The 21,827-nt window shown below is 36.1% G+C and overlaps 1 protein-coding gene across 5 annotated transcripts; it reads right to left on the reverse strand.

Annotated features, from left to right (window-relative positions):
- Nucleotides 1-70: 70 nt before the first annotated feature.
- pou1f1 (POU class 1 homeobox 1) lies at nt 71-21,825 on the reverse strand. 5 transcript variants are annotated; one of them, XM_023336659.1, is made up of 8 exons: nt 21,763-21,825; nt 14,525-15,490; nt 12,754-12,906; nt 11,823-11,921; nt 5,897-6,157; nt 5,555-5,719; nt 4,391-4,451; nt 71-4,298 (listed from the first exon to the last, which is right to left on the reverse strand). In XM_023336659.1, the coding sequence occupies exons 2-8, from the start codon at nt 14,658-14,660 to the stop codon at nt 4,058-4,060; spliced, it is 1,116 nt and encodes a 371-aa protein (XP_023192427.1). In that variant the 5' UTR covers nt 14,661-15,490; nt 21,763-21,825; the 3' UTR covers nt 71-4,057. The 5 variants fall into 5 exon arrangements, with proteins under 5 accessions (XP_023192427.1, XP_023192428.1, XP_005811922.1 ...); XM_023336660.1 differs by having other exon boundaries at nt 14,525-14,966; nt 15,386-21,825; XM_005811865.2 differs by having other exon boundaries at nt 14,525-21,825.
- Between the last annotated feature and the right edge of the window lie 2 nt (nt 21,826-21,827).

Below are 21,827 nucleotides of genomic sequence, written 5' to 3' on the forward strand. Positions count from 1 at the left end.
AATTAAATTGAAGTTCTTTAAAAATTACAAGTTCCTCCGGTATATTTAAAAATAAAAAGTTGTCTTTTTTTAAAAGGTCATGCAACATTTGTGACTAAAGTTTTCTGTAGCTGGACTGAGTTCAAAGATGACTCGGTAGATTGTAAAGGCTCCAGATTTGTATTTTTGCTGTATTGTTCTTACAAGAAACAAAGTGAGTTTGTTTGGATCATTGTTTTGCTTAGAACATTTATTTCAGTGTCAGCTTCTTACCCAGAACGCCTCAGTACATTTATATATACACCATTCCTTTGATTACATGATGTCAGTTCCATATGTTGAAAAACAGCCAGAAACAATGATGTTACTACCCCCACATTACTCCAGAAAATGTTTTTGTGGTAATTTGTTCTATTTCTTCTCCAAATATGGTATTCAAAGGGACATCTAAAGAGTTCAACTGATTGCATCTCATTGCATCTCATCAGACTCTATTCTACCAGTGTTACCTTGGACTGTCCAAATATTCTGCTGCTTATTTTCCCTATATATTTATTTATTTAGTTTTGGCTGAAATGGCTCTTCTTACTGTGTCACTTCACTCTAAGTCAGTGAGCTGTGGTGATGATCATTACTGGTGAGGCATTGGCTTTTCTAATGGAAATATCTAGATACATGCTTAACATATTATGGTAACTTGCTCAAGCATTTTGCATGGAATGAAATAATGCTTAAATATTGTGGAGGTTGAGACAATTCAACAGAGACCCAAATAATGCATTTTGATCAACATGACAAAAGCAATTGAAAATGTAGGAAGAAGCAGAGAACTGAGCGTAAGTAACCTGTATGATGTCCAAAAGCTTTGCAATTTGTTAAAAGGAACAAGAAATAATATTTTTATGTGTACAAGTGACAAATTGATTTGAAAATTGAACAAGTAGTTTTGAGAATTTCAATTCTGTTCTGAGAAATGCACCAACTCAGCGACCGAGAAAAACTGTAGTTTGGTTGTTGCTGACATCTAGTGTGAGTTTCATGTCAACACCCTTATTAGAAAAATGCTGAGAAAAAATACTCGCTTAAAATGTATCTCTGCTGTAAGCCTAAATTCCTACAAAATAAAGTTTGCACAAAGAAAACGTTTTTATAGAAGTATCCTGACAAACCAATGATTTTGGCTCATTTCTGTGTATATGGCAGCCTTTACCAACATTTCCATCATATGGTGCCATTACAAAGACAGTTTAAAGATTAATTCGCAAGCAATGTAATTGGAGTGCGATAGGGTGAAATGCAATTATTTAGTAAGTGAATCAATTACAGTAATTCCAAAACCCTTATTTGCAATGCAGAGAGCAAACCAAGAAAGTTGAGCAACTGTTATTGCAAAAAGGATTCAAGTAAGTGATCATTTCTTCTGCAGTGTGGTGATTGTTCAAGGTCAAACCTTTGGGTGCTGGGCTGGTGTCAGGACCTCAATGGTGCAACTTCAACCCAAAGGAAACATCAAGAAGAAATAATATTCCACAAAATGTACGCCAGCCCTGGCTGGTTAAATGTTTTGTTTTCTTGTAACATCTGTGAAACTGACTGCAGAGATGAAAACTATGAACCTCACCATGAATCTTGTGTCATGCTGTGTGAAGAACCTGAGCACATTCAAGTCCGGGGATTGTCTCTCCTCTAAGGGAGTGGACTTACAATTTTAGCCAAAAACACTGCTATGACCAAATACCTATAACAAAACATCGTCCAAGAGGAAAGTAGTGATGAACAATGTTTTCCCCAGCATGGTGGTGGTGGAGCATGTTCCAGAGAAAAATGGATAACTGAGTGGCTCAAGGTCAAATATAGAAATTACGGCTCATTGCCAGGGCGTTATTCAGATCTTAATCCCACTGAGAACCTTGCAATGATTTTTATAAACCTTATGCATTTTTTAATAAAAACCTTTTGAACTGATAAAATGTTTATTACCCATTTCTTTTACCATAAACATACAACATTGAAAGAAAAACGATTAAGCAAAACTGAAGCCATAAATCTGGAACAACTACATTTGTCTTAAAGGTTTTGATCATGACTGCACAGCCACAAAATAACTTGAGTTTTAGAGCTTGTTTACAGACAACTCTGAAAAAAACAAAACAAAAAAAAAAAAACAAATAAAGACACCAGAATGGTTTGCACTGACAAGAAATTACATGCATTCTTTAGTGAAAACAGTATTTTGTTGCTTAAACAATATATATGAAAACCATGATGTGTTTCCTTTACAATAGCATTAGATATTTACATGGTATGACAGAAAGCAGGTAATACCGTCAATAATTTGCTGAGTTTAGCTTTGAAATTTCCTGCATTTTAACTATTCACACAATCTCACATGTATAGAAAGTTAAAAGAGACCAAAAACTAACTTATAAATTTGCAACACTACCCTTAGAGCCAGCATGAATAACACAAAGGCACTTTCACTCTTGCCAAAGAAGCTTTTCACCAAGTCTCTTTAAGGCATAACTTGTCTTTAACTTTTCACACCCTAAGAATTGCATTGGCAGTCCATAACCCCGCTGCATTTAATTCCCCTGGCAGCACTCGAGTTATATAATCCAACATAAGTCACAACGGAAACAGTTTGTTCCTGAATTAAAGCGTCGGCTGGTTTTATTTATGAATCCCCACTCTGTCTCCCTAATGTGTGCATTGATTTGATAATAGAGCTGTAAAAACAAGACTTGGCACAGGTGAAATATTTCATCATAACACTCAATTCACAGTTTGAACCTAGAATACATTCCAGTATCTATTACTCAGACAGACGGTTCATTTTACCAAAGGAGTACTGGACATTTTTGGCAAGAATAAAGAAACTGTCTATCAGTCTTGCTGAGATTTTATGTAACATATATATCGATCTCCTAAATCAATTTCAAGCTGTTCCAGACCGCAGTTACTGGCGCTTGATGTAAGTTGTAGTTACAGTAATACAAGGTCCAAACTGTCAAAGTTTGGACATTTCACATCAGTCACATCAGTCAGTCCAACAGGGTCAGGGTCAGTGCTGGCTGATGATTCCCATTGTATGACACATCAGCAAGCAACACAAAGCACCAGCAAAATCAAAACATCACAGAAATAACAGACTAAAAAGCTCTATACTGTCTAAAAGTTTCATATTTAACTCTAAATTGTCCATCAAATAAACAAATTGCAGCAAAACATGTTGACGCAATATATTAGTTTTCAAATAAATAAGTTGTCAAAATTTAAATATATGTTTGTTTTAACTTCAGTTACATTTTTTCAAGTACCGTAGTTTGATTAAGATAGGGCAAGGCAAAACATCAATGAAGAACACAAATATGTCAAAAAAGAAATAGATGGAAATTTCATCAGTATTTTTTTTCACTTTTTCTTGGAACAAGTAAGCACAAGCTGAAGGACATGTTGTAGATTAAAGCTTTCAGAAAGGCACTCAGCTGATCTGTAAAGGCACGGTACCTTCAGAGAAAATCACATTGGGTGATTAGCTTTTACTGTTGTTCAATGTGGTTCAGTTCAAATGAACTTCAACTGGAAAAAATAAATAAAAATCAATCCTCAGTTGTGCAAAGCCGCTGGAGGCATACCTGAAAAGATTTGCTGCTGTAACAATTAAAGTTGGTTCTCAAAAGTATTAACTCAGTAAAGCTGAGAAAAAACAACAAAAAACATCTTGGAACAAAAAACTTGATGCCATTTGTTAAAAAGTGTGAATATCATTTGTCATTTTCCTTCCACTTCATAATTTGGTACCATTTTGTGTTCTTTCTCGGTGAAGAATATGTCGTATGAGGGTATGGATATTTTTTGCGAGGGATTGTTTAACTGAATTAATTTCTAATAGATTTCAGTACATTCATAGTTAATACAAGAAACACAAGGAATGTTTATTTTTTTTTACAAAGGTTTTCATAAATGCATCTCCATTCCTGCATGTTACTGAATTTATTACTTTTGGAACTGTCAGAAAAGTTGTGGTCATGAAAGAGCCTCCGTCGCATTAGCTCAGAAGCCAATTTAGAGCTTCAGTTTATGTAAGTGGTCTTTGGGTTTTACTTATTTGCGCGAGACAGTTTGGATTGATTTTGGTCAAACAGGAGCTCAGGCTGAGACTTGTTTTGACACGTTTCTCTCTTTGGCGTCTGTTGCAAAACCACACTCGGACCACCTCCTTCTCCAGATGGAGGCCTATGGCTATCCGGGCTATTTCCTGAGAGGATGGCTTAGTTTTCTCCACAAAGCTTCGCTCCAGGGCCTCCTTAGCTCCCAGGCTGCAGAATCAAACACGGAACAAAAAGCAGAAAGCAAAATCCTTAAACACTGAGTGAATTGGATGGTTTTACGTCATCCTCACAAAGTATACCTGATGGTTGTTCTCCTTTTCCTCTTCCGCTCATTCATTCCAGTTTTATCACTGTACAACGCTACAAGGGAGTCAAAGAGTATTTTGTCATTGAAGCTTATGAATGATTGAGAAAAACATTAAAATTTACAAAATTCAAGCATAGCTTTGTTCAAATTTCTCAATTAATTCTGTCGCTTCTCACTTTGGCTGAATTAGTCTTAATTAATTAAACGTCAGTTGACTTAGCTCTCTCAAATAGCAGCAGATATTTGTTCTTTTTTAAATGCTGCTAAATAAATAAATGACTCATGTGAAATCAATCAACAGCAGGAATGAAACAAATGAGTTACATTTATGTCTGTAATTACATTAACCCAAAGAGAAACTTTTGACTATATAAGTAAGATTTCTTTTATTGCTTCAACTCAGTTAGTTTTGTAGTCATGTAATTTGAAAATTATGCGTCCCTTTTTCAAACCTGATTTATCTATGAACATATTTAGACACTTACATATTGTTTCAGAACAGATTACTTTGGTTTATCTCTTAGCATTTACATTCTGCTGATACTCTGAGATTTCAACAAGAAAAATCTTTACTAGGATTTTTTTTTTAAATCCCAGTAATATTCTTGCCATAGAAAGTTTCCAATACAATGTTTTAAATTATTTTGCTGCTTTTCATATTAAAGCCTTTTTAAATCCATACTTTGCATATTTTTATAAAAAGTGAAAACAGTGTATTATTGGCTTCCACTTCGTACATATGAATTACTTTGTGTTGATCTATCACGTCAAGTCTCAAAAACCCACCAAACATATTTGCCACAACATGACAACATAAACAAAAGTGTGAGGGGTGTGAAGACTTTTCCCAGGTACTGTGTATATATATTTTTTAGATATCATACTTTTGAGATGTTGCATAATCCCTTTTCTCAAATGAAAACTAAGCTTCTATTTCAGATGTTGTCTTCTTGTTCATCTTCAGAAAAAAGCCATAATACACGGGTAAAAATGGAACAAGAACGTACTTTTTTAGCATCCCATCCTAGTAATACCACTTATATAAAATACTATGGCAACAAATCAAAGGTGCAGGTTTAATGTTACTGGATAAAGATGACACCTACTGTAAATAAACACTGTATGGGGGATGATGGAGTGGATTTGTGTGACTCACCACCAGCCAGCTCAGCCTCGTCAAGCCATTTTGCCAGAATGGCCTTGAGTTTGCAGGCGTTCTTAAAGCTCAGCTGCAAATTTTCAAAGCGGCAGATCGTGGTCTGGCTGAACTCTGAGCCATGCACTGCGGCAAGAGCCTCGCCTACATTAGTCTGAGTGTAGCCTGGGGTCAAAATAAAATAGAAACAGCAATGCCTCACAGAATGCAGTCATCTGTGGGGAAGCAAGATGATTGCCGAAAAAAAAAAAAAAAACATCCAGAAAAAAATAAAAACAGAGCAGAACAAAACAAAGCAAAATTTAGATGAAGACATAACAGGTTGTTGTAGGTTGTACTCACCCAGTTTGATCCGGCGTATTTTGAAGTCATTAGCAAACATTTCCAGTTCACGTATCTGTGGGGAGTCCATAGGGGGAGCTTCTTCCTGCTCCCGCATCCCTTTCCGCTGTGCGTCACCTTTCACTTCTCCGCCGGGGCCCCCAGAGACCTCGTCGGCTGAAAGGAGTGTAGACGGCAGCGAGGAAAAACCGTGGCTTAAAGCACAAGAGCTGCTACTGAGTCCATGATCTGGAAACTTATATATGCAAGGAGTCAGAGAGCCTGCAGAGAGGAAAATATGACAGGAAGAGATGATGTAGTGAAGGTATGACACTTGGAGATGCCCAAAGACTGGCAGAAAGCTTCTGAAAGTTGTTAAGCCACCAGCCACCTTTGAGTTCTTGTTCATTCTATTTTGCAAAAATATCTCATTCTCAGTCTGTTTAAAATGTTTGAACAGCAAATTTGAACTTTAACTAGGTCATTCTAAAACATGAGTACATTGATCTACAGACTTCGACAGCCTCTGGCAGGTTTTTCTCCTGCAGCGCCTTGTATTTATCTACTTCGTTTTATTGACCCTGGCAAACTTTCCTGTCTCTGCTGAACAAGCACATACACTAAGAATGATACTGCCACCACTACATGTGTCTCTAAAAAATTATTAGTCCTCTAAATGTTTACGGATCTTTAGCGTCTTTTATTGGAAACCAGGACTTGAGTTTCTTTTGCAAAACCTCTGAGAAGAATGATTGCAGTTTTATGAGCTTGATTGAATGTGTTTCTTAGATAAACACCTCATAATGACAATTTCCACCCTTTAGTGAATAGAAGGTTTAAACCTAATCAGCGCCTCCCTCTTCATCTTCTTTTCGTGAAACAGCATGTAGACTTAAGCTATCATTATTGCATCTACAGACAGGCACACACACAATCAGCGCCCACCGCTGTGCTTGTGGAGATATTTGTTGTGCGAAATTGGTTCTCTTTTTGAAGCTGCACACTTGGGTGACAGCTGAGCCAGTTCAATTTACTGATAAAAACAGAGTGCGGAGTCTGAACAAGGTAGTCTGTGACATGAGTGCTAAATTAATCTCAATGTATTTTTTAGGGGACTTGCTGAATAGCTATTCTTTTCCCTGTCACTTAGCACAATATGCTGAAGTTTACCGGTAATTTAACAAAACTCACCTTTGGCTTCAGGATTACCATGCACAGATGAGTTCCCTGCTTGCACTTATCTTTTAAAACTGCATTCTGATGAAATACAAAAAAGAAAATCCACTGCTTCTATCAAATATTTTTACCATAGCTGTTAAAATAAAGTAACAGCTTAAGAGTGGAGGTGATGGCTCTTGCTGGTAATTATGCATGACAGATTAATGACAGACATCTTCCAGAGAATCATGCAGAGAGGAATCAGATGCTATGATTTGTTTTGGCTTCAGAGAGAAACATGATGGCCAATTGTCTATGAAATGCATAATTCTAATTGTATGAGAACAATTATAAAACCACTGATTGATCAATCTAATATTCTTACTGGAACAATTGCATAACTTTTATTCATGTCAGGACCATTTGAACATTATAACACCCACAGTGAGCAATGCGATGCTTCCCCTTGTGTAAATGGGGACACAGTGCAAATTGTTACACAACAGCAAGCAAAAATGAAAATGTCAGCCTTTCTTTGTAATAGTTGGCTCATGGCACCAAGTCAGTTGTTCTACCATTTTATTTATATATAGCCAAATTTTATTGTAGTGCTGCTCCCCTTTTTTCATGTTGGCTTGATAATATAGCAAACATCTTTACTGATATTTGAAAATTAAAAGTGCGAATATTTTGAATGTCCACAGGGTTAAAATTGTGCATGTGATGCTTGGTTAATTGTCTATTAGCAACTAGAAACAAATCTCACACTCTTTGTGACCATCAGCACGGTCTTGTAACAATCACTCCTAACATCCTAGCATGCCTCACCTGCCTCCCCTGACCGCACGTCACTGATCAGTATAGTTATTTGAAAAAAAACCCATATATATGACAGGAAAGTTTTGATCATGATTTTACCATCATGTATGTGTATTATACCATACAACAATCCTGATATAATTTAATCAAAAATTAATGACAATTGTTTCATATGCAGTTAACCATAAAAAACAAAAATAAGAGTTCAAATGCAAAGTTAAAAACAGATTCGACTGATTTTGCTAAATGTCTGGCTGGCACTACAAGACACACCTCGTACAAAACAGCCACCTGCTAAGTCTTTATCAATTCTTTCCGTTCAGACACAGGAGCCTAACCCTGGAGCTATTCAGGGAGAGACAGGATATTGCCTGGACAGCATGCTGCCATCACATTACAATGCCTGCCTGTAAAATTATTGTTTAAAAGTGTTATCTAATGTATGCAATAGATAATCTATTCACAAAGGTGTGCTTTTGTACCATGACAAACGTGTTTATATCACTGACATTTTCAAAATGTACTGTTTGTGCTGTTATTCACACAATTTATGATATTACATCCAAACTGAATATTAGACAGCTTTAACAAATCAACATTAATTCTGATCAATGCCACTATGACCTTGTAACTTCAACACTTGTGGATGGATGGTTTCTGAGGCAGATAGATTTCCTATTTCTCACACATCGGATCAAGGCAAATTGTAATCTCTACTTAGTTGTGCCAAGTAGTGATTAAATTATTTACTAGTTACATGACCTCTGAGGCCAATTAGTTACAATACATTTTATTTTGAGGTATCAAAATAAAAGTAGAAGGAATTTTTAATTGTATAACTTTTTAAAGACATATATTTATTCTTACCACTCATTTGTCCCCTATTCACATCTGCAATATAAAATTTCAAAGAAAATATTTGAAATTTTTGTGCTTGTTACTTGGTAAAATGTGAAAAGGTTCAAGAAGTACGCATTTGCTAGTCATTATGATGACTGAAACACTAAATTTAGAAACAGCTCCTACTGAATGGCTCTGTGCAACGAGCTCAACAAAAGAGAATGTGTTGCTTTCACTGGTTCTTTGCATTGTTCAGCGGAAACTAAATTCAAGTCAGAGCACCACATCACAAAGAAGATAGTTCCTTTCTTTCTTGGGAAAAACTTTTCTTTTTCACCCCAGAGAAAAAACAAAACAAAACAACTTTTTCTAGTTAACACACCTTAAGGTATTTTTCCCCCCACACTGAGCTGGTAAGAGAAAGTGGACCTTTCCTTGGCTCTACCTAATGCATCCACTGATGTTCCCTGGGGAAACAGCTATGCTACAGCGAGCACGGTAGTTGTTTGTGTGCTATGCAGACGTACCGGGCAGCAGTCACTCCCCACCACCCTCCCACCATTACACAAGTGGACTCACTGGCTGTATGAAGGCTTCTTGATAGCCTTTTTGCCAGAGATTTGCTCTTTCCTTAAGCAAAGCCAAAAAGCAGAAAAAAAATTGAAAGTGCACAAAATAGACATTGCAACATCTACACTTGAATGCATATTCACAGCAGTTCTTTTTTTATTAAGGTTTGATTTTGTTATAGCCACTGCCTTATCAGACAGTACCTATTTGTTATCCTTCTGAATACTGGTTTTACTCTATGTCAGGTTTAACTTTCGTCCTTTCTTTAGCTCTGTTTTGCCAATCAGCTACAGTAAAGACGTAATAAGGTCTTTGACTTGAGAGGATGGTGCACTGTAGGGGTAGCTTTCATTTATACTTCCGACCGATAAAAACCTTTTGGTTAATGTATATTATTTCAAATGTATATCTGCCAGGTGTATGAATAATTTAAGGCTGAAGTCTTGCTCTTTAGTCAGAACTCCTGCATAGCTCCATGAGTGTATTCACTGAAAAGTGCATAATATGCATTACAATTCTACCCTTCAAATAAAAGGAAAAAATATCTAAACTGGGTGCACCGTGGTGAACATTTTTTCTAAGCTATAAGGGCTTAAAGATTGGAATAAGAGTGCTGAAGCTCCTTTCTAAATCCAAAATTCTAATATAAAATACCTGAAATGACAAAAAGAGCTAAAATCTTTTCTCCAGAAAGAATTAGGAAATGATTTGTTCTCAATGTTATGCCAGTTGATCTGCTCTGAGTTCCCAAATAGTTGCAAATATTTTCTAAACTTATATTGACATGAGCAAAATTTGAGATAGTCAACATTATTTTCCATTATTCTTGCATTTAACACCCATCAGTATTATGTTTTGCCGACTGATTTAATTACTACTAATGAAACAATTTAAGCCCATATATTTCACCATAATGTATACTTTTATTTGTCTTGGTAATTCACTTGAATGAATTACTGTAATTAGTAAAGATCCTAAGTCTCATGTGTAATTTAATTTAATGGGATTAAGATTTTTTTGAAGATTTTATATTACAACCTTTTCCACTTGATTGTTTTTCAATTTACTATTGAGTCAATTTAGCACTATCAAAATAAAAAAAAGCTATCACCTCTGATCAAAATAAAGTAACACTGAAGCTGCTGTCATTGCTTTTGACTTTATGGTAGCATACCTGCAAACATATCTTACATTTTTATTACATCACTGCCATATTTTTTAACTAATGCCTGGCCATCTTGGAATAAAATTCCAATGTTCTACATACTGCTAAGAATGCACCTGGCAGTTCTTTCAGTGGAACAAACAGCAGAAAGCTCAGAATGCTGTCAATCAGAGTCAGCAGTGATTCAGCATGCCTGAAACAGCGCAGATAGAAGAAAACTGCACAGCTAAAAAACAGAAAAAAGACCCTGCTTAGCATTCTATGATAACTCGTGCTACACATACTTAAATTTGTCTATTGTTAATGCAAAAAAAAAAAAAAACTAACAATAATTTGCATATCTGAGGCTCAAAAAGGCCTTGTTTTTTTATCTGACAATTTTCACAAGTTACAACAATACCAACTCTATATCCTTTTTTGAGCCATAAATCTCTTTGAGCAAATTGAATAAAGCCTCATTTTTGTGATTCATGAGAGGTGACTATCCACACCAAGATCCCACTTTAACGCTTCATTCACATCTCATTACATTCCTTACTTATATTTCTTTATGATGTGGCCTGTCAGTCCACCTAATGGTAATACTTATTTCATCTCATGCGAATCAATATCTTTTTGTGCTGACAGGTATTAATCCAAATACCTTCATTGTGTTCCTTTCTTTAAAGCCTTTTTTTAAAGACAACAGAATCTACACACAGGTTTGTCTTTAGTGGCCTGATTTCGCCATTTATTCCCTTGCCAGAAGAAAATCTAAGATCATTGAAGTGACAAATTAGTCTTCCTTCCTCCCAGTGGTACAGAAGGTGTGCCTCTTTAATTTCATCTTAATGTCCTTTAAGCACAGTCTTTGACAGCATAAATGGATCAATACTGTCAAATTGTTCCAGATAGACAATGAATGTCGCTAAGATAGACCTCAAATTATTAAAGCCATTAGCTTAGGAAGTAATGTCAGAAGCAATAGAAAACATTGTCAACAAATGTAAATTATTTTCAGGGAACAGACTTCTTTGGGTCTGAAATGAAACAAATTATGAAAAGTTATATTCTAAACATACAGTATATAAATCTTTAGAAATTTGAATGAAACATTGTTTCTAGGAATACAAAGAGTTAAAACCTGCATTGAAACTTTTGCTCCTGCTGACGGCTAAATACCTCAGCTCCCAAGAGGATTAAAAGGAATTAGGAAGACATTTGTCAGTTTTGGTCAGCTGCAGCACCAGATTGTTCCAAAAAAGGTAATAAAGTCCTGAATTAATTTTATCTGACAGCAAACTTGAAACTAATCACAAAGTAAACACATTTCCTGCCTAATTTAATGGAATTAGCTTGCAAGCAAGGGAATTTGTGAATGTGCGACCGTGTGCAGAGTGTGGATCTGTTCTTTACCTTGTAATGGATTTGCAGCACTCACCATGTTGGGGTGAGGGACGCCACAGGTTTGCAGGATACGCGTCTGAGATATACTAGCAGAAAGCATCTCCTGGGCTACAAGGAAAAGAAGCACGCAATATCTTATTAGAACTAATAAAATGCAATTGTGGATAAATTCAATTTAATCTGGGTTAATCAAAATCTATTTCAACATTGCAATATACGACAAATGTTTAGCAAGTTACTGTTTTTCTAGTTGTTGTACAAGTTGATGTACAAGGGAAGGAAATGAAATTCCAAGATTTGGGTATGAAATTGGGGTACAAACTTGCAGAGGGGTGAATTGACCAGTTGTCATTGGTGACTTGTCCAGCCTTCCATTGTTAAAAACTTTCATTATCTTTTTTTCCAAGTTTAAAAATGTTTTAAGTACAAGCTGTGCCATATTATCAACATACCAAATCTTTTACGCATTATATATACCCACAGACACTCTGATTAACTTAAACAAAGTAACGTACAAGTTTAAAACTGCCTTTGTTAAATAAATGGTTATGGGCTGACGCTAATTGGGTCACTAATATGTAATTCTTCTGCACTGAACAAATGCAGTCAAATTAAACATTTTCGTGTGAGTCAAGACTGAGACTTCTCAAACATCTTTGCCATGAAGTGTGGAGGGTGTCATCATGCTACAATGAGTTACTTTCTAATGTCATACAATTTATTGCTTCTGACAAAAACACTTATTTGAGTTAACTGTCTACTGGATCGGTACATAGCATTCTTTACAGTATGACTACTCTAACTGAGTTGTTATACTGCATATTGACCATTTTTGCATTAGGATAAAACTGGTGTAAAATAACAGCGTACATTTTTCCTGTTTCTTCTGATATACTAACCAAGAACCCTAATTTGACACTCTTTGACCTCATTTGCTCACCTGTCATCATGCCGTAGGTTGCTTGCTGGTTGCTGTAATGGCAGGGGGTGACTGGGTAATGCAAACTTGGAGGAGCATTACTGAGGGCATTCCCAAGAGAGGAAGTGGACAGGTGCATGTGGGACCTCTTAGAAGTCTGACCCAGGGACAATCCTGACGATATTGATGCAGAAAACCAAGAAAAAACAAAACCCTTTTTTATTTCCCATACAGAAAACAATGGTTTAAATACAGAAGCATTCAGCTCATTCACTAAATGTTGCCATGTCACTGATGTCTGATAATTTACAACACACATAGAAATGTTAGACTTTGATAGACAATTAGAAAAATGTCATATATTAAACTTACATTTCCACGTGATGTTGAATAAGATTGAATAATGTATCAAACAGTGACTTCATAAAAATTGATTTTTTTCATGTTTTTCCTCTGGATTCAAGTTGAAGTTGTTTTCATTCAAAGGGTTATTAGTCATATATAATTATAACATCTGTCCTAATTGTCTGGTAAGAGAAGGAAATTGTTTTAATAAGTTGTCCAGTTTACCCTACTCCAGAAATAATAGGCATTACAAGGATTTCTGAGCTGTTTTACTGATTTATTAATCATTGTCTATACTGCTGTGGGATGATGCTGGGAGGAATACAGATTTGGTGACAAAACAAGACACATGCTTTGATGATGGCTTTTAGCAAAAGCTCCGATTTGCATGTCGCTGTAAATGATCTTGCTAACCACATAATTATTCATGGTTCATCTTCAGGCAGTCTTTTTTTTAGCTCACTCCAGGCACTAATGAATGCTCACTGCCATTGTTAAGATCAACCCAAAGTACTAATGGCAATGTGTTTCAATGAAAACAAAGATTAAATACAGTACCATTTTTTGGCTTTCTGACTGGTCTTACTTATATGTGTTTAACCTGCATATGATTTTACATGTTCCGTTTCTGCACCTGTTACGTGAACATGTTCTGTATGATCTCATCCCATCTTTTGTGAGTCTTTAAGATGTTTTTTTTCCACAATGTTCCGTCATGAGAAAGAGTGTGGGGAGATTGAAACAATTATCCCCAGATTGCTGGGCCAAAGTAACATATTAGATACATTTTTCATGATTAAATTCAGATTTTGAAAAAAAAAGCAAAACAAAAAACAAACAAACAATAAAAACATCATTCCTAGTTTTTCTCATTCTTCAAGGAGCCCAAAGTTTTATTTAATTTACTGGAAGAAATACGTTTTGATTAGACTTAAACACTTATGTATGTCTTAAATTTCCAATAGATAATTTAAGAATTAAATCAAATAATATTTACAAATAAATTCAATAAACTTTTATTACGATAAAGAATTTTATCTTATTATTTCTTAATAGGCATTAATGGACAACGTGCCATGTAACCTCAGGTTTATAGGAATTATCTTGACCCCAACATGTACTTGAAGGGATGTTGATGCTCAGCAAATCAAATGTTCATACCTTTCCTGGAAGAGAAGGATTAGAGTGATTGTTCTTGGCCTTCACTGCCACAGCTGGGATTTAGCATCTCAACAACACAATGTGGATTAAGGTTCATGTTAATTATACTTTCAAAAGCTTTGCTGCGAAGCGTTTTTGTAAGCTTTTCTTGTTTAAAAAATTATAGGAGCTTAAAAGACAAAGACATCAATTGAGCAAAAAGAATTTAGAGATAATCCTATCAATAGAAGTATCATCTCAAAGAAAGCTCATAACAAGTAGGAAGAACATTTTGGACTTGATTTACCTGCAGAAACCATACTGTGAGCATGGGATGTGGCTGGTAAACAGTCACCGGTGGAGCCATGGTGCATGAGGATTGGTAAGGGTGAATCGCCTGCCAGCGGGGTGAAGGGATCGGCACCAAATCCCTGGCATGCCATGTTTCTTTGGCTTTCTTTAGCAGCCTTAGTGTTAACTGATGTTTGTCTCTTTAAAAGCTTTCTTTCCTTTAAAGCACAATAACTCACTTTATTTGGTCTTGTTTTCCATTGATGTTTTCTTCTCTAAATTGCATTCCTAAAATCTGTCATCTTGCCTTCTTTCTTGAGATTCCGTCTTGTCTTCTTTGGCCTCTCTTGTTCTGCTGTCTTTTTCTGGCTGCGTTAGTTGTCTTACACCTCGAGTATGGTCTTCTTTTCTTGTCCTTTTTTCTCTGGCTCAGTCAAGCATGCATCTCCCTTGAGGCACTTGGGAATAGGAGAGTAGAAAACTGCGAGAGGTTACTTTTTTTTTTTTTCCTTTCAGCAACTCCGCCAAAACTCTTTAAAGTTTTAAGCAAAACCCTACCCTCAAACGAGGTGAATACCAAAATGGTTCATGTTCGATTTAAAATCACTGTTACACCTGCTGAAATGTGAGTCTCCTCTAATGAGAGCTAAATAATGCAGCCCTGCTGGTTTGTTATAACCTTCGTCGATCAATGCAAGTCAGCATCTGTCATGCCCTCAGCATTTTTCTGCCCTAGTCTACTGCAGGTATTTATATCCCACCTACATCTAACCAACCCCTCTCACAACCTATGAGATTCCCCGTTTCCTGTCTAGCTGCTCTCCCCCCACCTTTCAATTCTATGTCAGTGCTGTAATTGCTTGTTGTTTGTACTTACCTATGTTCTTCTCATCCCATTTCCAAATCCAGGATTAGGGTACAGAGCTGCCGAGAAACCTGATCTCCTTTTCCCCTCTGCCTCTTTACCTCCGTCTCTTTCTGTCTCCATAATTACAAGATTGTGAAGAAACAATAGCAAAGTAAAGCAAACACAAAAACTCTATAGTTTCTTAATGTTTATTTGAAAATACAAGTTAGCAAATTACATTGGTTGAAATGTCTACTACACATAGAAGTAGAGTTCGAAATGAATTCAGTTCCCTGAACATATAAACCTTAAATCAGAGCATCATTTACAACTTGTTTTGTTTGTGAAGTAATAATCTTCATGTACCAGTAAAGGAAGAGCATGACCACCTAAAGCTTGTTCAGAATGAAAGATCTGAACTCTTAGTGCTTTAAAAAAAGGTTCCAGACCGTATTTGTATAACCTCATAATAGTTTTCATACACTGAACATTTACAGATATATTTTTTGTTATAGTCACAAACATCAATGTAATTTATTTATGTTTTCATGTGCACAGACTGAAGCATTTTCTCTACTGCTTTGCAAAATGACTCAATTCTGTCAGATTAGATGAAAAGCAACATTCTGTGTTCATCTCCATCAATTTCTACTACTACCTACTTTCACATTCGGTGTCATCACAACAGATGTTTTGCATGTTAATATGTCTCCTAAATTGCTACTGGGAAGTAACAACCACAATTTTCTCCATAATTTTCTTAACAAACTTCTGAGAACATCACAGAACAACTGTATTTACTATGAAATTATATTACAGAAAGGCAGACTTTCTTTTACTAATTATGCAATTTCTGAAGACAATTCATAACAACCAAGAGTATTGATTGAATTAGGGGTATGAGAATAAAGGGGTTGGGACCAAAGCACACCTCAAGTTTTATATTTTTACTTTATATAATTTTTAAGACAATGACTTACCTTAGCACCACTTCACAGATATGCACTATTACACTGTACACAAAGGTTTGTGCCCTGAGTGTGAAAAAAAATTTAAAGTTTCTCTGTAGCATCTTGATGTTTTGACTTGTTTAAAGCTGTGTAGTTAATGTCTCTGTCCTTTAGGTGTACTTTAACTCTTCCAACCCCGTTCCATTAAATTTCATCAATGGGAACATCAAAGTAGGTGCTTAACACTAAGGTATTCTGTAGAGTTTATGATTGAATTCATAATGTAATTACAAAATGAGAGTTAACGTAAATGATGAAGGTCAAGTTTGGGCTTTCAAAAACAGTTTGTAGGACTGATTGAACCTAATAATCCCATTTGATTGCACAAGATACTAAGAAAGGATCTGTCCACTCTGCAAAGCTGCAGTTTTACTCTGCTCTCATGTTAGCACATATGAAGCCAGGTTTTTAGAATATATTTTTAAGAAGCGAAATATGTATTGCAAAACTGTGGAAGCAAGCATTACACCTGTGTAAAAGACTCATGTGAGGCTTCCATCTGGGGATAATTATCTCAAACATGTCAAAATTCCTAATGATTTATCTCTGCAAGTGCAGGCAAGGTGTTTGTCATATCCCCTTCATTTCGTGAGATTAATATAGAGTAAGATCTGTGGATAAACCTTGAAAAAGCACTTCATGCAAATGCAGAAGGATTTGAAAGTTAAAGTCAAGGATTACATGTTCCTGAAATACAGGTGACAATTCTTTTTATTATCATTTAAGACGTGTTACGAAGAAATTACAATCCAAGTAACCAAATGTCTTTATTGCTACTTTTGAAATTGTAAAAGCTAAAGTTAACCGCCAATTTAGCTTGAAATACTTTTGTTCAACTTTTGAACAACTTTGACGAACACGTTCCTTCAACCACACACCTTGACATGTCTTGCGGGAGCTTTGGGACATTAATTGCCTCTGTTTTTGTTTCAGGTTGATGCAGACTGACCTGGAGTTCTGACCTCAAAGAGTCCAAACCAAAACAGAGTTACTGTTCGAGAAGATAGGTCACAATTACCATTGTTTCAGAGCGGTGTGTGTGTTGTGCTTTGGATGCAGAGAGCTCTAGGTAAAGACAATGGGTCTCATCAGTGTGAATAGAGGTTAATCTGAAGAGTGTGACCACCATGCGCATTCTGTTTTGTCTGTATTTGTGTTTATCCTTAGCTCTGCTTCACTATTGTAGGTGTAGGTGGGCACCAGGTGGAAAATAACTAGTGGGTGGCAGGCACGATTCAGCTTGCTTAAGTGCATGCAAATTTAGAGAGAATGCACTAACAAAGTTCTTCCTTGGAGTAGGACCTGACACAGATTATCTTGAATGAGTTTACTCATCTTTTTAATCCCCCCAAAATGAGCAAAATTAGTGATGGGAGACACTCTTAACTTGTGTTGTTTCAAATTTCCATTTAAACGTCATAAATGGAGGTATCAACCAAATAAATATGGAATACAGTCATTTTTGCCACAGAATTTTTTATTTTTTTTATTAAACTCCAATATTTTCAGAATTAAACTAAACAAAACAATCAAAAACTAAGCACTATTATCTTTGAATAAGCCAAAGCTGAATCTAAAGTGTTACAAAAACAACTGACTGTGATGGTGATACAAAAGATATCTCACCAATACCAGAATCATCCTTAAAATATTTTTTCTCTGTCTACTTTGTCTAAGCCAAGAACTCCCACTCAGGCTGTAGACCAAGGTCCCAGCTGGTGAATGCATGACTATTTGTACACTGTGAGAGAAAACCATCATTGTTTTAAACAAGTTTAATGCAGAAGTTATATTCTAATTCTTATCTGAGTTTTCACAGAAAAAAAGATCATTCAGAGTCTGTAATAAGTAAATTTTGGATGGCAGATGTATTTGAGCACCAAGAGATTGGTGACCAAAATCTCACAATTTTCAGCTTCATCAGTTCTGACTGGTCACCTACCAGTCAGAAGCTCAAAACTGCGACATTTTTTCTTTCTTGAATCCATGAATAAGCTATATTGAGCTCCTGCCAGCTGGTGCGGACAACAGCACTCTTCATTGTAGAAGCTGCTACATGCAATGTTTTTTGCAAATGCTGTGAACACTGTAAAAGTCTCAAATGTGTGAACAGCTCTAGAAAGTGTTTTTCTTTAGCCCTTTTAGACAATATTCTGAGTATTCTGAGGTACGGTGAAAACCCAGGTAATCAAAGAATAGGATTGCAAAAAAGCCAAAGCTTTCCCATGAGAACACAAGAATACACTTCTGCACAAACCAACACACATGTGCATATACAGACCCTAAACCCAATTAGTGACAAGACAAAGAGTCAAAGGGGTTCTCTTAAAGCACCTGTCCTATATCACCCCCTTCTTCACTTACACACACAAACCCCCCACGCCCACGCACACACTTTTAAGCATGCACTCACACACACAAATATAAATTTTCAGCATTCACAAATGAACAATTTCTCTATTCTTTTCTACAAATAAAAAATATTATCCATCCTGCATCAACTGAGGTGCACACAAATTTATTCTGCACCACCCAAACATACAAAGTCATAAAAAAGAAAGCACATATCCTTTCACTGCTCCCACTACTGCAGTGGGAACAGTGCTGGGTGACACATTCTCACAGGTATCACGTCCATGCTTACAGTGTGCCAGGTGTGTTTGCCCTCATCTATGTGAGCGACAACAGAGTTCCTGCAAAATGTGATGGCACAACCCAGCGGGGTTCATTCTGGTGTGCATGTGCAGGACACTGTGCTTGTGTGTGCCTGCTGTCTGCTTGGAGAAGACAGTCTTAAACTCCTTCTGTTATCACAGGGTTAGTTTTAATTCACCTTTGCATGGTATCAGCCTGAGAACAATGTGAGAAAAAGACCAGATGAATATGTTTATGGCCAGCCTCAGAACATGTTCAGCAGACGGTGCATGTACGGCAAAGAGGAAATTCACTGAATAAAGAATGCTTCTAACAATATACCTGAAAATAGGCACATTGAAATGAGTTGTATTATTTCTGGGATCAGCGATACAATAAAGAATATAAAATCAAATAGTTCATTTAGCAACAAGAAATGTAAGCAAAATAATCATTATGGGAATCATTGTGGAAATTGTAGTGTTCATGGTTATTGGCATTTTAGAAAAAAAATCAGTTTCTCTCATCTGAACAGAGTCCATTCTTCAATGTTTGCTGTGTCCCATTTATAGCTTATGGCAGGCCTTAAGGTCCAAATGTGCACAGATAATAGCTGTATCAGCACGGGATTCTTGGCTGTTTGTCTTATTGATGCTCTCCTGGCCTGGCTTGTCAGCATTGTTGGACAGGTTAATTTTGGTAGGTTTATTATTGTGCTCTACAAGTTTTTATTTTAAGGAAATAGACTAATTAGTGCTCTGTGAGTTTTTGGAATATTGATATTATTATGGATATCATGGATATTATATATTATATCAGTTTTTGGGTTTTAAGGCTTTTATTCATTGACATTGCCCTAAGTGGGACCATACACAAATACACACCTCAATTACAATCAATTTCAGCAGGTTTATAGTGAGGCCATTCATGAAATGAATAAATCAAGGACTAGAAAAAAAACCCAACTTGATTATAGATATCAGGATTTATGTAAATCACTTTTTTCTAATATTTGACATTTAGATTTGACATTCAGAACGTGAAACAGTTTATGTAGACTTCAGAGTCCAAAACGCCAAGGTGTAGACAGTTAATGTCACTAAGAAACAAGAGAGTAAGACTAATATGGTCTTACTCTCAGTTGAATTCGAGACAGAATTGTCACATAGTTTATATAGCACTCATTGTTTCTCTGTCTGTAACAACCTAGCTCTTCAAAAACTTTAATAACGAAGCATCTTTTTGGGTGCTGATTGAATCAGAGACAGTGAAGCATCAGGTACATGTAATAAAATGAAGGTCATTTCGGCATTGTGGCATCACACATGACAAATGAGGATGTTTGGCTTTTATGCATCAAGTATTTAGATACGACAGATTTTAGTTTTTATGAATCATTGTGTTTATTGTAATTTAGTTTCTTTTTTATGTGCTTTGCTTTGCAAAGAATATGTGTTTTTAAAAAAACACAAGTATATTATCTTGGTGGCTTTTAGATAGAAGCTGACAGTATTATGACGTATTGTCATAAGGGAGAAAACCTTGACCCACGTAACAGTGTTAAACAGCCTTTTGATGAAGGCTGATTTTAACAGCAAATAAACTTATATGCTGTTAAATAAGCAGCAAATATTTAGAGCTAGATCACTAGTTAAATTTTATATCCAGGATTTAAAAAATCTTATTGATAGATGTATTTACAAAATTCTGATGAAAAATTGAAATCTAAGCCTTTGCTACAACGTAAAGTCAAACATTTTCTGTTAACAACTCCAAATTTCTAAAAAGAAAAAGAAAACAAACTTTTTTACTGACCCTTTTATAGAGTGAGATCTTTTCATCATACAACATGAACTTTATTGATTTACTCTGGAACACTTTCTACACTTTCCATTTTACCCAAGCAACCGGTGACTGCATAGAGGCAAAGATGAAACTGAGATGCCTGTTTTTCACTTTCTGCATCCATTCATTATGCAGAAGGGAACACAGAGGGAAGTATGTTGGACGCTAGAATACATCATGGCAGAGGTCAGCTCTCCTGATGAATATCAAGCAAACCTTCTGCAGCGTTCCTGCTGCCATCTGCCCGGAGCTGAGCCTGACTCACAAATGCCGCCTTGAACGTATCACAGAGGGCTAATTTCATCAACATATTCAAAAAACCCCATTCGAACCACAAAGGTTAACCGTGCAAAGCGGGAAACTGGAGCGGGTTCTGGATGTGCTCTCCTTGGCTCTCGCAGATTACAATCACTTTTCATTAGGCAAATGTCAGCTTCAGATATTTGTGAACTAAATGACAGTTTACCAGTTATTTACAAATTCTGGCTCAACATTGAGGGACAGCACTAATTTGCTTCCAAGAACTTTCCACTATATATTGAGATTTTAACAACTAAAACATTTGTTGTAGCCAGAATCCAATCTGACTTAGACTTGTCTAAAAAAAAGATGGTGCAAAAGAGGACTTTTACACTTCTACGGATATTGGCAAACTAACCCTACAATCCTTGGATGAGAAAACCCGGAAAGTACTTTCAATTGGAAAGAACTTTGTCTCATCTGTCTTTGTCTGATCTGCTGAAAAGGTTAGAAACACTGCAATCAAATGGACAAAGCATTTACATTTCCTTGCAAACAACTAGACAGGTGCAAGTATTTTTCTGCAAAACTGCATTGAAAAGGCTGAGCAAGGAAAGCAGTCAAAAGCAACAAGCCACAAAAACAATGTCAAAAATGATAATAATGTTATAGACCTACTGTGAAACTCCATCTGAGGTTTCTGATCATTGCAATTCCCTTGAACCTAACATCCAACCAGAGTC

The sequence above is a fragment of the Xiphophorus maculatus genome, chromosome 7, assembly GCF_002775205.1.
Source record: "Xiphophorus maculatus strain JP 163 A chromosome 7, X_maculatus-5.0-male, whole genome shotgun sequence".
NCBI lineage: Eukaryota > Metazoa > Chordata > Actinopteri > Cyprinodontiformes > Poeciliidae > Xiphophorus > Xiphophorus maculatus.